This window comes from Juglans regia, chromosome 7, assembly GCF_001411555.2.
Source record: "Juglans regia cultivar Chandler chromosome 7, Walnut 2.0, whole genome shotgun sequence".
Lineage (NCBI taxonomy): Eukaryota > Viridiplantae > Streptophyta > Magnoliopsida > Fagales > Juglandaceae > Juglans > Juglans regia.
The window spans coordinates 10,092,548-10,109,762 of NC_049907.1; the positions used below are offsets into that span (position 1 = coordinate 10,092,548).

Sequence of the window (17,215 nt, forward strand, 5' to 3'; positions counted from 1 at the left end):
TTGAATCTGATTTCTAGCATTGTGCTTAATTACTTGATTAAATCACTTTCACATGCCATTTCTATTACATGTTATGACATGTCACATAATGTTATATGTTACACGTTATGTCATATCAAGTAATGTTATTTGTTACACATGATGTCATGTCACATACTGTTTATCTGTTTCATGTTACTTCAACTCATGCATCTCACATACATGTCACGTCACGTTACGTAAAGTCATATGTCCTTTTTGTTTCATGTTACATTATATTTCGAGTACAGTTTATGCATCTCAAAACTGTTGAACAATATTCCAAATTCATGTATTTCACGTTTATGCTCATGTTATTTAATTTTCAGTCCAGCTCATGTTCAATTTCAGTCATTTCATGTTTAGTTCATGTTTAATTTCAATCAGTTCACATTCAGCTTAAGTTCAATTCATGTTCAGTTCACGTTCAGCTTTATGTCATGTTTAAGTTCACGTCAGTTCAGTCTGTGCTCTGTTTAAGTCATGTCAGTTCATGCCATGATATATTCCAAGTCACGTCATCCTTATTTATGATTACCATATATGCATTCATGCTTTTATTGTCATACATGCATATTTAAACTGTATGTTAAGTTTTCTGCTAACTTGCTAAGATTTGTAATCAAATCTCACCGTGGTAGTCACAACTACCATTTCCTCCAAAATGGTAGATCATGTGTCAGGATCAGAAAGCGCTGCAGATGATCGATTGGAGGCAGTTGACTAGACAACATCAGCACGACGCGGAGCTCATCACTTCGATGCTCCGTTTCCTCGATAGTATTATGGCATCCTTGATCGAGTTGCGCGAGCTACTCGATGGATAAGCCTAGCAGTTATCGTAGTTTTGCATATACTTAGGGAGCTTTGTCTCCAGTACTAATTATATTATAGACCTGTTGGACAATTACTGTAACCTTTTGAATATTAGTTATATTGTGAATGTCATAAAGTATATTTATATTTTTGGATACATTAGTTCTGGTACATAGTATTGTTCAAAGAAAAAAATTATCCGCTACGAATATTACAATTGTTAATTGCATGCTAGATGCATTGCATCTATAATTGTCATGAACGAGGGCATATAACCTTTTGTTGCATATCCCAGAGTTTCAGATATTCGTCTGATCCCAAACAGAATCTGGGGGAGTCACAGTTAGTCTATTTATATTATATTATTTTATAATAATTAACATCTACTGGTATAATATTGAAATTAACTATAGTCTGTATAAGTTCTAGACTTTTTATACGAGTATATATAATCAAATGTGTAAAAATATATTTACAAAAAAATATACATTATAATTTATTATGCCAAAAATTTATTTATCATTAATATATATATATGGCCCATTTGGATTCAGATATGAGTTGAATAAAATATTGTTATAATATTATTTTTAATATTATTATTGTTTTGAAATTTGAAAAAGTTGAATTATTTATTATATTTGATATGAGAATTTGAGAAAATTGTAATGATGAGATGAGATAAATTGAGGTAAGTTTCGAATCCAAACGGTAAAAATAAATTTATATTAATAACTTAATATTAATGTTTATACTTAAGATTGTTATTAATTTTATATTATAAGATTAAAATTTAGATTTTATATCAAATGTTATATTAAAAATTATAAGATTAATTTTTATGTTATATTACATGTTATATTAATTGTATGTTATAAATTTAATAGACTTGAATAATAAGATTGAAATTTCATGTTATGTGGATTAGCAATTAAATATAATGTATACTATAGTATAAAATATATAAATATATATATATCGATCTTATTCGATTTTATCATTTTAGTCCATTTTTAAAATATAAAAATGGATACCATACCGGTTTAAGATCCGGTCGGGTTTAAACGGTTTTCAGTTTTTTTTACGCCCCTAATCACATATGCCCATGGAACCGGGGACTCTGCTCCGTCTCCCACATAAAGCGAAGTCCACTTAGATCCACCAGTCACCAGTGCAGCCTCCCATGAATCAACGCCCCTATCATCACGGCAAAGTATTGCACATACGCCACGAGGAGACAGATTGACAGACCGAGAGATAAAGAGGTTTGTTTCTCATATCTCAATTAGTGATCGTTTCATGTTTCGTCGCTGAGTATTGCTGCCCTCATATCATATGACACAAACCCTTGTGGCTTGTGCGAAGTATTTCAATTTTTCTCATGCATGCATCCTGTTGTTTCTTCATTTAATTGACTTTTTTTCCTGGGTATGGGTATTCATATATTTAAGTTCTTTACCTATCGATTTTTGTGTTATTTGAAGTTCTTGTTTTTTTTTTTCAATTACTTAATATTTCAAAAAAGGAAGTCATACTTTTCACTGTGGGTCTCTTTTCTTTTTTTATTTTTATTTTGGAGTGCTGGTAGCAAGAGAAGTATTCATCGCATAGACATGGTTGTGTTTGGATGTTAAAATGAGTTGAGTTGAGATGATAAAATATTGTTAGAATATTATTTTTTAATATTATTATTATTTTAAAATTTGAAAAAGTTGAATTGTTTATTATATTTTGTATTGAGATTTAAAAAAATTGTAATGATGAATTGAAATGAATTGAGATGAGTTTAACCAAACTCGTATATACAGAATCTTATGCTATGATCGCTTTTGTCGTCTTCTTCTTGTCGCTGTTTAATCCTCTTTACAAGTTTTTTTCTTGACGGAGCTCGAACAGAAAAAACATGAAGGCTAACGCGACGACTTCGTCCGTGAAATCCTCAGCAGAACCAAAACCAGAACCAGAACCAGAGGCAGAAATCAGTCCCTCCTCCCCTTCCATCTCAGCTCTTGAGGCACTTTCTGTACACCTGATCTCTGGGCTGGGCCTGGGTCTGGCCCTTCTGCTGGCCAACAATGTCTACTCCGTCAACCTCGTCTCTCACCCTTCTCTCACTCTCCTACTCATCTCTGTATATCCTCTTTCTTATCATGCTTCTGTTTGTTATATATATTTTTTTCTTTTGTTAAGTTTTTGTCATTTTAGTGTTTTGTTTAATTAATCAGGTTATAGAGTGCCCAATTGTGATTCTTCTCTATAGTCGGCACCGGAAGAATCGTGAAGAATGCTCGGTAAAGTTTACATTTTTTTTCATCAGTTTGGTTAACGTGAAAATGTGGGATTTTTTTTTTTTTTTTTGAGTTATATGTTATTTAATAATTTTAGTTTCAAGGAATGGAAGGCTCTGGTCAATTGGACCAAATGTATGTGCTAGGTTCAGAGCAGTGGATTTATTCATAACTTGAATCAATTTTTTCCTCATTATTTTCTCAGTAAATAACTGTGTTTTTGTTATCTATTGTCTTGTATTTATACTGAGTTTTTTTCCCTTAAATATTTCACTCACGACTTCTCTTTCTCAGTACTTGAAAGCCGTAGGACGAGGGCTACTAGGACTTCCTGTTGGTTAGTATTTTGTTCCCCACAATGTCTTTTACTCTTGACATGTGTGTGATTAGATTACGAAGTAAATGTCCATCACTTCATAGCCTTGGTAATTGAAATCAATGTTTTCAAGTAGCCTGGGTCATCCCAGGTAATGTATAACTCATACCGTTATGCTGGAAGAACTTTGGCCATGGTTTTCACTATTCATGCTTTTGAGTCATGTTGAGGTTGGCCATGCTTTTTAGGTTTTAGAGGTTGTGCATTATATTTAAAATTTTATCCACTTTGGTGCACGCTCGATAGACATTATAGATGAATTCACGATAATTGGAAATCTACTTGACAAGTTGTGGAGAATCGAAATATGTTTTAATTGGAAAAGTGATATCATCTGCTAATTTCATCCTTGTTTAGAACTATTTTTTTTGTGGTAGAGCCCTCATATGAACACATTGTACACAATATATAATAGTTACTAAAACATGTATCCTTTAATCGGTATCACATGTTCGTTTCAATTATTTTAGGACCAATCTAGTTTAATTAACTGCGTATTTGTGTAGATAAGGTTGTAGCATTTACTTTTTAAGTCTTTTTTTTTTTTTTAGAATTGAGAAGTCTTCTTTTTGCACTTTTTAAGTTTTTTCTCTCCATACGTGGGCAAAAAAAAAACTTTTATCTTTCCATTGTTTGCCGTCGAGGATGGTGGTTAGTTAGTTTTATCAACTCTGTCGACGTTGGCTAAGATGGGATGCACAAGGGAACTTGTCATTGAATCAAAGCTTTTCTCCATTGTGAGAGAAGGTAGTCTGGTACGTATCATTGAGAGAGGTAGGAGGTTTAAGCAGGAGTTATTGCTGGGGCTGAGCACTGCGCAGTGGCTTGAGAGAGCTTTGGAGGAGAGTGTGATAGGTGAAAGAAAGGATTATTACTCGTCAATAAGGGAGGGTTATTGGAGTTTCATTGCGTAGAGATGCTCGAATAATCGTGGTAGATTCTTGGAGGTTGCGGTGTATGCTAAAGGGGGCCACCGTAGCTTTATTATTATCCCTGAAAAAGAGGGGGGAAGGGGTTGGAGAAGAATGAGGGAGGTGTTGAGGGAGGTCACCCAGGTGGTTAGAAATAGAGCTGGGTCTAGTGGTGTGATGCTCAAAGGAGGCAGTGGGAGGAGGTGGTGCATTCGAAATCTTATAAAGAAGCGTTATCTCCGTTGGTGACCTTCGCTGCTCCAAGAAATGGGGCCGGCGGGGGAGGGTATGATGGTGAAGAGTTTCGAGCACCTCAGGGCTTCTTTGGGGAAAGAGAGTGTGAAAGCGACGTGCGAGAGGTACTCTGCATGGTGAGGGAGGTGTAGTTGCAGTAGGAGAATTTGCAAAGGGAAGTAGCCAAGTTGTTGAGTATTGTTGGGGATGGCATGGAGATGGGCAAAACGGGGCATTTAGGGGGAGGAGAAGTGGAAGGGCTTTCAAGGGCCAGCAAGGGGCCGTCAAGGGCCTCGTATACTCAGATGGGCCATTATGGGCCGAGACTGGTCCAGGCCTATGACCCTCATGGACAAGGGTGGAGGGCTGTTAGGCCGAGGCCCAATCCAAAGGCCCGAAACGCGTGGAGGCCTAGGGCAATTTACGCGGGTGGAGGAAGGAAGCCTTCTCAGCAGGAGTTGTGGTCGCGCCGCCACCAGAGGGTGGTGGACTTGCCGAAGTCCTCATCGCGACACCCTCAGAAGCTGCCGATGAAGGTGGTGGAGCAACTGGAGGGCGGGACAAATCTGCAGGAGACGAAACAGCAGGCGACAGATCTAGAAGTGGACCTTCCACCACCACCGAGTGCATTTTCTCCTCCAGGGAGTGGACAGAAACTGTCGACGGTGTGTGGGGGAGGCGTCGAGGGTCCGGCGAGTGCCCCTGTGCTGTTCAACGATGTCGTTTTAATGTGGGACAGTGAAACAGGGGACTTGGCCAGTGAAGATTTATTCCTTTCTAATGAGGAGAACTCTCAGAGGCTTATTCATGTGTCAAACAACTCTGTTGGGAAAGTGAGTTTGGTGTTAGGAGAAGAGTATATGGAGGAACAACTGGAATTTCGAATGCAAAATCCTATCCCGTGGAAGTGTTTGTTTCCAGATTAGTTGAATGCATCATACTGAGTGTTTAACACAGTAAAGGATATTTAGGAAATGGTGGGTTTGAAGTGTGAAGGTTATGAGGAGCAGTTCATGGCATTATTCACGGCTATCGAAGCGGGTCATCAACAACAAAGGAAAGTTGGTTCCAAGAAACAGCATGAACTCAGGAGGTTGACTTGGTCAATGAACTCTGAAGGTAGCTCTAGCAGGGAGAGGACTAAAGGAAAGGGGTTGGCATTTCCCAAATGAAACCAAAAATTGTTTCATGGAATGTCCATGGTCTAAATGAGCCGAGTAAGCATCTTCAAGTAAGAAACTTGCTGTGAGGGTGGAAAGCGGACATTGTTTGTTTACAGGAGACGAAGTTGAAAGTTATTACCACAAGAATTGTAAGAAGTTTATGGAGCTGCGCACACATGGAGTGGGTACATTTGGCAGCTAACAGGGCCTTAGGAGGCGTTTTGGTGATGTGGGACCAAAGGGTGTTGGAGAAAAAGGAGGAGTTCATTGGGTTATTTTTGGTAGCATGCTCTTTTAAGAGCATTTCAGATGGAAATGGAAATGGAAGGTTTTGTTGATAGGGTCAAACAATGGTGGTCATCTTATCAGATTCAGGGCACTCCAAGTTTCATGTCGGCGGGTAAATTGAAAGTTCTAAAACAAGACTTAAAGTTGTGGAATAGCCAGTCTTTTGGGGACATCGGAGAACACAAGAAAACCAAGACAAGGGAAATCGTAGAAACGGAAAGGCTACCAGAGTCCAGGACCTTAACATAGGAGGAATTAGCTAAAAAACTAGTGCTGGTTGTAAATCTTGAGAGGATCGTTCTATTAGAAGAGATTTCGTGGCGGCAAAAGTCGAGAGCGTTATGGTTGAATGAAGGAGATAGATATACTAAGTTTTTTCACAGGGTAGCCAATTCTCATAGGAGATCTATCTTTTTTTATAAGTTCTCATAGGAGATCTAATAATATTATGATGCTGAAGATAGATGGGGCAGATTGTAAGGATGAGCAGAGAATTATTGATCATGTAGTTGGCTTCTTTGAACAGCTACTTACCGTGCATGAGGGTTGTGACCGAAGCCTGATGGGCTAGCTTTCAACTCTATTGGGCCTATGGATGGTATTCGTTTGGAGAGGTCGTTTGAGGAGGTTGAGGTTTTCGAAGTGGTCCTAGATGGCCAAAAACAAGGCTCCGGATCCTGATGGGTTTTCTATGGGTTTTTTTCAAACATGCTGGGAGGTATTAAATGATGATCTCATGAAGGTGTTCTAGGAGTTTCACTTAGCTGGACAATTTGAGAAAAGCCTAAACGCCACTTTCCTTGTTTTGATTCCGAAGAGGGTTGGGGCTGAGGAGATTAGGGAGTTCCGACCCATTATTCTAGTAAATGGGGTTTACAAGATTCTCTCTAAGGTACTTGCGAATTGCCTTAGTGAGGTAGTGGGAAAGATAATCTCAAAGCCTCAAACTGCTTTTGTAAAGGATAGACAGATCTTAGATGCGGTCCTTATCACAAATAAATGTCTGGACAGTAAACTGAAAGCTGGCAATACTGGGATTATATGCAAGCTAGACATGGAGAAAGGATAGACAGATCTTAGATGCGGTCCTTATCGCAAATAAATGTCTGGACAGTAGACTGAAAGCTTGCAATACTGGGATTATATGCAAGCTAGACATGGAGAAAGCGTACGACCATGTTAATTGAGATTTTCTACTTGACCTCCTAAGGAGGTGTGGTTTTGGGGAAAGATGGAGATCTTGGATCCGTTAGTGTATATCTACGGCAAAATTTTCAGTTCTAATAAATGGAAGTCCAACAGGTTTTTTTAATAGCACACAAGGTCTTAGACAAGAAGATCCGCTGTACCCATTGTTATTGTAATGGAGGCTTTGAGCAGAATGACCTTTGCCCTGGTCGCAAATGGGCGTGTGACTGGTTATTCGATAGGATCCCCTGGTGGGGGACTTATTAATATTTCACATTTATTGTTTGCAGATGACACTCTTATCTTATGTGAGGTAGATAATAATCAGATTCAAGTATTAAAGGCCCTCCTTTGTTTTGAAGCAGTTTTAGGGTTGAAAGTGAACTTGGATAAATCAGAGATGGTGTCTATTGGAGGTGTGCTGCGTATAGGACAATTGGCTAATACTTTGGGGTGTAAGATTTCATCACTCCCTATGACACATCTTGGTCTTCCATTGAGGGCTGCCTTGAGAGCGGCTTCTTTATGGGATACAGTGATTGAGAAAGTAGAGCGTCGATTTGCAGGATGGAAGAGATTGTATCTGTCAAAAAGCGGTAAGATTACCTTGATAAAGAGTACGTTAACTTACCGACCTATTTTTTGTCCTTGTTTCCTATTGCAGCAAGTGTGGCGGTTCGTATTAAGAAATTTCAACGAGATTTCCTGTGGGGAGGATTGGGTGAAGAGTTTAAATTTCACCTAGTCAGGTGAGAGAAAGTATGCAGTCCTATCTCTTCTGGTGGTTTAGGCATTAGAAATTTGAGAATCTTTAATCGGGCGCTACTTGGGAAATGGTTGTGGAGATCCATAAAGAACCTGAGGCTTTATGGAAAATGGTGATTGAGAGTAAATATGGAGAATTATGGGGGGGATGGTGTACCAATGAAGTGAGCGGGGCATATGGTGTGGGTTTGTGGAAACATATAAGAAGAGGATGGGGGGTTTTTTCCCGGCACACAAGATTTTGTCTTGGAGATGGGACTAGGATCAAATTCTGGTACGATACTTGGAGTAGTAATGGTGCTTTAAAGGATCTATTTCCTGTTCTTTTTAGGGTGGCAAGTGCCAATGATGTCTCTGTGGCAGAAGTAATGGTGATAGTGGGGGAACAAATCCAATGGAACATTAATTTTAGCCGGGCGGCACAAGATTGGGAACTGGACAATTTTGCAGCTCTTTTCAGCTTCTTGTATTCACTCAAACGCAGTAACCATCAAGCTGATTTATTGTGGTGGATACCTAGGGGTAAAGGTTTATTCTCGTTTCACTCGTATTATAAATCTCTGTCACAAGAACTTCCAACTCAGTTCCCTTGGAAAATGATTTGGAGACACAAGGCGCCTCTCAAAGCAGCATTTTTCGTGTGGACCACTTCTTTGGGTAAGATCCTCACAACGGATAATTTGAGAAGACGAGGGGTGATCATCGCAGATTGGTGCTGCATGTGTAGAAACGAGGGTGAATCAGTGGACCATCTTCTTCTACATTGTGAGGTAGCTCGAGGGATATGGAATGAAGTATTTAGAAGACTAGGCTTGGGCTGGGTTATGCCCGAGTCTGTAGTGGAGATGTTGGCTAGTTGGACAGATCTAAAAGGTAACCAACATATCAGGGCTGTATGAAAGATGTTGCCTATTTGCGTTATGTGGTGTTTATGGCAGTTGCGGAATGAACGGATGTTTGAGGACAAAGAAAGAACAATGGAGGAACTAAATGCTTTCTTTTTTGGAAGTCTTTGTACTTGGCCATTGCTGTAAACTTTAATGGCCAAGATTTCCATGATTTCCTTGTTTCTAATGCTTCTACTTAGCTAGGACATTCTTTGTATTGAACATGGCTTTTGCGTATTTTTTTATTAATATACTTACACTTATTAAAAAAAAAGCATTTACTTTTTTTTATTTCCCGTTGATAAATGGGTTGTATCTTTAACATACTATAGTATTTGAAAGAGAAAACATACACCAGGAAGAAAGATAACTGCACCTATGCAAAGATTATGTATCTTTTTGCTACTGCCTACTTGCCTAGGCTAGTGCTTTATTAACTGGGCAATAAACCTTATTAAGCTCATGTTAAACTTGCCTAGGTAAGGCACCATCCATGATGACTTTGCAAGGGAAAAAGATGAAATATCATATATTGTGTTTCTGCTATGTAGGGGCTCTAGTAATTTCTTTGGGAGCTATTGCATTGGGCGCACCTGTTGGCACTCGGTATGTGATTAAGGGCTGAATAGACTTTATTTTTATCAGAATACTTTTGAAAATTTAAGTTACTTGTCCATAAAAGAAATCTTGAAAATAGAAGTTTCATCTTAGGTTGGATGGAATTGTTTCACACACTTCTGTTCCTTTCTGAAACAACCCTTTCCTTTCCCATAATCATCACCATCTGGTAAAATCCACCCTTCTCTTTTTTGGAATATTTTTTGTATGTTCCAAACTTTTAATGAAAACACAATGAAAGCCCATTGTATTGGATATTCAGCTGGAATATTCCAAACTTCAAAGATAAGCTGTGACTGTTCAACCTCAACTGTGAGTTATGTTTTCAGAACTTTGAAGGCTGAATACATCTAAATGATCCCTCTATCAAACCTATTTCAAATTTGATAACCTATGGACTCTTATTCTTCAGTTGGTTGTTATGAATATTTAGTTATATTGCATGATATGTGTTGATTTTGTACCACTCTTGTTGGACACAGATACTTTTTAACGACCATTAACTGGTCTCTGTTGATGTCATTGTTCACTGTAAGTATGAAATACGCTTCCCTGCTTTACAGTTTCAACATTATAACATTTCAGAGTATCTGGATTGGAATTCCATAACGTTTTATTAGACCTAAATACATGTGTTCTATTCTTCTAAAGTATCTGATTATTATCCTTTTGTTCAAAGTAAATAATAAACAACTTTAGAAATACAAGACCATTTACATAGTCAATACTTTTTTGGTTTTGGCAGATTGTGCCTGCAGTTTCTGTATTTGGTTCATCGTGGAAGGACTGGCAACGGATATTTGCACACACAAAGTTAGTTTCCAATCACTAGGTTTTTTTTTTTAACTAAGTCAGCCAATGGGGCTTATGTTTTCGTTTTTATCATTAACTGGGATAAATATTTGATAATGGAAACTTCTATTCTGTTAGTTGTCGGCCAATTGGATCTTTAGATTTTATGATTTGCCTACCGGCACATGGAGCTATTATTGGGGCTTGGCTTGGGGCTTGGCCAATGCCGCTTGATTGGGAAAGGCCATGGCAGGTGCTACATCTCTTTTTATTCATAGTTTACTACTTCAAACATTACTTGTTAATAGTTGATTAGCGTTAGTGATCATCAGCACTCTTTATATCATCGTGTCCAATTCAGCTGGCAGACATGAAAGTGGCCGGTTCTGGTTGAGAAAAGGGAAAATTCTTTATTTCTTGGAATTTACTGTTCAGGAATTAGGTTAGTTAGTGCCTTCGCATCAGTTTGGCATTGATCAGATCTTGGTGCTTTTTGTGAACCTTTCATAGTGAGTCTTACACGAGCGATTGATTCATGAGTCCAAAGAAGGTTGAGATAATTAATTAGCGATAGCTACAAACAAGGTACTTCTGCTTATCCTTGAAATAGTTTGAAGATATCAATCTCGGGCAGATATATCAGTTCATTGAGTGATGCACTTCATAGAAGGTATCATGGGGTTGGGATACTTCTGAACTTCTTGTTCTTTATTTTAAGTAACTTTAAAATCGTGGTCTGCAACATGGAGAATTAAAATGTTGTGATGCTCTCTGTTTATGTGGTTTATTGCTTATATCATCCTTCTCATTTAATATATTTTAAGGTTTATTAGATGTTTGCTCCACTTGTCTGTTCTCAAACTGAATAGTTTAGTTCCATTTGCTCGATTAATTTGGGTCATTGTAATTCATTCTTATCGAGGTTTGGAATGATTTTACGTCATGATGCAGGAATGGCCTATTTGTGTGAGTTATGGAGCAATGGCTGGGTACCTAGTTGCCCTGGTGGTGTCGTTTAGCCTTATCCTTGTGTGGGCTAGGTTTGAGCATGTCAAACGAGACTAACAAGCATGTCTTCAATTACCTTAAAAGGAAAATATATGCATTTCTGGAAATGTTTCTTCTTAGAGCTGGTTTGGATTCAGAGATGAGATGAGATGGTTTTAGATGAAAAATGAAAATTGAAAAAAATATTATTTTTTAATATTATTGTTGTTTTGAAATTTGAAAAAGTTGATTTGTTTATTATATTTTGCATGAGAATTTAGAAAAATTGTAATGATGAGAAGAGTTGAGGTGAGGTGAGGTGACATTTTCTGAATCCAAATGGGCTTTCCTTTGACAGGTTATACCTTTTTCGCTTGAGAGTTGTTACATTTCCACTGTTCTAGGTTGCAAAGCAGTGAAAATTATAGAGATAAAGATAGCTTGTGGTGTATAAAAGCCTAACAACATATTATATGCCTGCATAAATTATTAATACATAGACATAATATGATTTTATATATCTATTTCATATATGATTCTTACATACTAGCATATGAAATTATTAAATTTTATCGACTAAATATTGTACAAATTATAAAATATAACTATGAAGCATATTCAATATATAAGCATAAGTAATTAGGTTACATATTATATATTTAATTATAAAAGTGTCATACTTATATTATTGAGTAATGCTAGATACAAGTCTCAAATAGACAAGTCTCATACAAACTTTTTGTAAAACAATGGATCCCACTAATAAAAAATAATTTTTTTTACACTTTTTAAGGTGAGGTCTACTTTTTTACAAGAGCTTGTATGGGACTTATCTATTTGGAGCTTGTACAAATCATTTCTTTATATTATTAGCTAATACATATATATATGTATATACATAGATGTATGTATATATTTATCAATATATATATGAGTTTTAATCGAGTCATGCTAACGAGTCGACTCGGGCATAAACATGCGGGCCTTAACGAGTTTTAGTCGAGTCGAGTTTAGTTGGGCACGTGTCATTTACTAATTGAGTGGGTATCTGCTTTCACGGTCTAGCTTTTTTTTTTTCACGAATCGAGTTCAATTCGAGTTTAATCAGACAAGTATCGAGCAGGCTATTGAACAGACTGATTCATTTACAACCCTAGTCCCATTAATGATTTGTTTAAGATGAGTTGAGATAAATTGAGTTTGCCTCAACAACCAAACACAACCTACTTTTGTCTTGCAAAGCTAGACCACATGCATAGAACCATGACAAGCGTCATCGGCACTAGAGGATATTTGACACCAGAATGGCAAGCAAATCTTCCATTAACAACAAAATCTTATGTTTATAGTTTTGGCATGATTTTGTTGGAGACAATGAGTGAGAGAAGGAACTTTGAAGTATCTGTAGAAACGAATTGGAAAATGTTCTCTTTGTGGGCTAATGAAGAATGTGAGAAGGGTAATGTGAAGGGACTTTTAGAGGAAAGGTTGTATTACAAGGAGGTGGATATGGAGGAAGTGGTGAGGGCAATTCAAGTGAGTTTTTGGTGCATACCGGAGCAATCATGTTCACTAGGCTATGACCATCGTAGTATGAGTAGCACCAGCAATCTCTCTGTATGCCTCAACTCCTACAGGATCTTCGCCTTAATGCTTCATAAAAATGATTATTGAGTTTATTTTACGAACATAGAATGCTATTTTCTAGATAAATAAACGAAAATAACATGATTGGTGCATCATAATGACAAAATTTATGATGGATTTATGTTTTGCAGCATCCATATATAAGAAGAAGCAAAACACAAAATTAGAAGAGTACTGAATTTAAGGCCTATAAAAGGAGGATCTTTACCACTATAAAAAATCTAGCAGGCATGGGGGGATTGTGATAAGAGGAATACTTCCATGGATATTGTTGGAAGTTTCCCATTACACAATGGAATATGTGCATTGATTATGACCTCAATGTATTTTCCTAATATTCTAGCTTTCAAAAGACTATAATAGGAGTCTAGTGTCCCTGGCTATGGGCTCTGTTGTCCAATTTGAAACTTTTTCTAGTTCCTCAATCGCTTGGATTGCTACTTGGGAATCCCCTCCAATTGTAAGCTTCTTGATCCAATATTCTTTTGCCTCTTTTATGCCTATATACAAAGTTGTGGCTTCACCTTGGTTTGGGTTTTGACTTCTTGTGAAACTAGTTATATCAAATTTCAGAGAACCTTCTTTTGATCTGCAGATTGTCGTTGTTGTGCTACATGTGTCTCTTACAGCCACATCAAATGTTAATAAGAAATGGTCTTTTAGTGTAGGCTTCCAATTCTGAGGGTTGGTCAATTGTTTATTGTCCCAAGCATTACAATGATCTTTGTAACCCTAGTCACAAAGGTTTTTATAATTGAGTTGATTGACTCATGGACAATTTGGTTTCTCAAATGCCAGATATTATCCATTGCTAGAATGGTAAACAATTGAAACTAATGACTTTCATTAATTGGGAGGCTAAGAAATTTAGAGGGAGATAAAATGCATTTGACCCAATTACTAATGCCAAGATCAGCAAAGCAAGAGATGTTTAGAGGCCAAGGTGATTGTCTCTACAAAATTCTTGCAAAAAAACACTTTAAGAACAAGTGGTTTGGTGATTCTTCATCCATATTACAAATTGGAGCAAGATTGGTCCTCATTTAAGGGAAGAAAATTTTTCAGCAAAGACTTGGTTGGAATGATATTATTGCATAGAATTTTTCAAACAAAAAACTTCAATCTATCTTGAATTCTTAGTTTCTAGAGATTCTTCGAGAGAGCGGATGGAATGGGGGATTGTTGATTGTTTGAGTTTAGGGTAATAGCTGCATATGTAAATTATACCAAGAATTCTCTTGATGAATGATGAACCCATATTGTTTTGTCTCTAATGGAATGAAAATAACTCTGAGCAAGTGGGATTTTTTGGATTTTGTTCACAGTATCCTGGTGATAAAGGGCTTGTAAAAGAAGGGTATTCCAACATCTTGGCTCTTCTAAGATTAACTCATAAATTGATAGGGAAGGATCCTTATAAATAGATTCAAATTGAGTTGAAGGTTGGAAAGAATTTTGTGTAGGAATTCAAAGATCAAACCAAACTCTTATGTTGGTGCCACTGTTAATTTGGAAGGATATACTCTCTGCTAGCTTATAAGACATTTTTTCTTGGATTTATGCAAAATGAATTCTTTTTTAGACTTTGAAGGAAAGAGGAAGTCCTAGGTATTTGACCTTGGATGAGGCAATTTTGAAATTAATCTCTTTCACTTCTCTTATGGTTTGAGGCAGGGTATTATTGCTAAATTGTATTGAGAATTTTCCAAAATGAACTTTTGGACCTAATCAAGAGGAATATCTTTCTAGGCAATTGATAAAAATTTGGACATTTTAGGTTGAATCTTTTCCAAAGAGAATAAGCTCATCAACAAAGAAAATTAGTAAGGGTAGGACCTTGTTTGCTAATGCTAATACCTTTTAAGTCTCTTAGACTCTCCTATCTACAAATGAGCCGAGTGAGTACTTCTATGCCAATGACGAAGAGAAAAGAAGACAATGGGTCCCATTGTCTTAGTCCTCTAGAGGGGTGAAAATAACGATGAGAATTCCCCTTAATGACCACAAAGTAGGAAATGGTAGAGATACATTCTCTGATCCAATTGATCCAAATATGATGAAAACCCAGCCAGTTGAGAAATTTGATAGTAAGCTCCATTCCATAAAGTTAAAGGCTTTTTCCATGTCTATTTTAGTCGCCATCAAAGCTTACTTTCCTCGTTTCTTTTTTAGGTGATGGAATACCTTTTGTGCGAGGATAGTATTTTCATATACTCTGTAGGGGATAAAAGTCATTTGATTAGGTGAAATGATTTTTGGAAGAATTTATTTGATCATGTTTGCTAGTATTTTTACAATAATTTTGTAGCAAACGTTAGAAAGACTTATGGGCCTGAATTGTTGGACAATGTTTGGATTTTTTTTTTATAAGTAAAAATTTATTAATATTAATATGCGTAACCAAGTACACTGGATGCATACAAAAGAGAACACCTAGCCCATAATAGAGTACCCCTAATGACCAGTATACACTAAGCCCGATTGGGACAAAACGCTCCTCCCTACAGCAAAGCAACTGTAACTACCCCAACCCCTTGTTTTCACAAAAAAAAACCAAGACGCCACCCAAAACTCCCTTGGAAGCTACATTCTACAACATACTACACCCAAAACTAAAACTGCACCCGAAGCTACATTCATGCCCTCCCTTTAATCCTCCTTCAACTTAAACTACCTCTCTTCGTGTTGTAGTTGATTATCCAAGTAAGACACTTAAATTCTCTGCTCTTCTTAAAACTTGATTTCGGTTCCAATAGGTGACCCGCCTCAATAGTAGTGAGTAGTGCTATGAATTGGTTGTCAAATCCTCCACATGTAATCCCCACACACTATTGTATTTCGTTAACCTTTTGCATAACTCAATCTGATGATGAGACAGCTAACGGACAAAGAGATATCAAGGGGACAACATCTTCCCTAGACTCAACTCCCAACTGAACACTAGGCCCTAAACATTCATCCTCGCAAGGCACCAACGACAAGCCCAAAATTTCCTCCACACCATCCTCAACAGCACCCTTGTTACTGTCACAAGATGCCTGAAGCGATACTGACAAATTGGTTCTCTCTGTCATGAGTGGTGAGACCATGGTCACCATTGGAAGTTTTGGGTTGGCGGCAAACCCACAATTTCCCACCACCGACAAGGGTGTTGTAATTTCTTCGGCGAGAAATGGAGATGCGTCACCCCCCCCCCCTCCAATGATCCATTCTGTGCCACTTCGGTAAAACCTACATCTCCCTCAAGCCTCGGGGTTTCACTTAGGTCCAATGAGGGTACCATCATTTCTTCAGGGAGAACGCTAAAATGTGACGAAGGGCATTCCATTTCGGCTGTCTCTATGCCAATACTTGACATAGAACCCACTTCGAATGACCCTATTTTCCTTTTGACCTTCCATACTCTTCTGGATCTAGTTATAGGGATTAGGCCGAACCCGACTTTCTGTTTTCTTTTTTCTGATTTTAACTAATTCAAGTCTATCTTGGATTCCCTCTTATTGGGCCTTACAACCTTGTTACCTTTAGCTGAAAGCGAGTCTATTTTCTTAAATAAAAAAAAAAAAAAAAAAACAACCACTGCCTCCAAATCGAAAAGTTTGTTTTTCATCTCCTTTAATGTACTCCTTCTGCTGGTTCTAACCTTGCGTGGTCTGCATAGTCTCGAAGCCACTTTCACAGTTCCCCTTCTTGCCCCTGGTATCAAATTGAGTAGCCAAAGCATGACCAGTCTTCAGAGCTGCTGCATATGATCGTCTTGCCACCACGGTTGTCTTGGTTCTGTTTGTTTCACCTTCAAATTAATGTTCTAATGACCGAATGTCTTCTCATGGCTTTCCCGTCGTGACCTAACATCATGAATGGATAAAAAATAGTAGTGGCTCTACATAACTTGACAGAACATTTCTCCCAACCTAGCCCTTTGTACCCTTCCGGAATGACTAGATCTCTTTGCCAGCCTCCTTTACCATATTCGGTAACAGTTAGGTATCTACCATGTATGTTGGAGCCTCGTTGAGCCACGAAGGCTCTGTTACCTTCGCACAAGTATTTTGTGAATTCCAAGTTTCTCTTTGCCTGTAACACTACTTCCACTGTAGCCACCAGCCACCCTATGCCACTACGACCCATAACTAGAGACCTCCAAACCCTTTTGCTCTTCTCCACAATATTTATTGAGGACCCCCATGTTTCTTGTGAAAGCTCAAAAGCCTTCGATTCCACCCAACAGCTCACA

General features: G+C 37.7%; 1 protein-coding gene across 3 annotated transcripts; it reads left to right on the forward strand.

Annotated features, from left to right (window-relative positions):
* The first annotated feature begins 1,885 nt into the window (after nt 1-1,885).
* Nucleotides 1,886-11,548, forward strand: LOC108996478 (uncharacterized protein C1450.15-like). 3 transcript variants are annotated; one of them, XM_018972411.2, is made up of 9 exons: nt 1,886-2,099; nt 2,731-2,965; nt 3,060-3,125; nt 3,417-3,459; nt 9,486-9,540; nt 10,035-10,083; nt 10,298-10,365; nt 10,483-10,597; nt 11,296-11,548. In XM_018972411.2, the coding sequence occupies exons 2-9, from the start codon at nt 2,738-2,740 to the stop codon at nt 11,407-11,409; spliced, it is 738 nt and encodes a 245-aa protein (XP_018827956.1). In that variant the 5' UTR covers nt 1,886-2,099; nt 2,731-2,737; the 3' UTR covers nt 11,410-11,548. The 3 variants fall into 3 exon arrangements, with proteins under 3 accessions (XP_018827956.1, XP_018827957.1, XP_018827958.1); XM_018972412.2 differs by having other exon boundaries at nt 1,931-2,099; nt 10,483-10,593; XM_018972413.2 differs by lacking the exons at nt 1,886-2,099; nt 3,417-3,459 and having other exon boundaries at nt 2,729-2,965.
* Nucleotides 11,549-17,215: the final 5,667 nt, after the last annotated feature.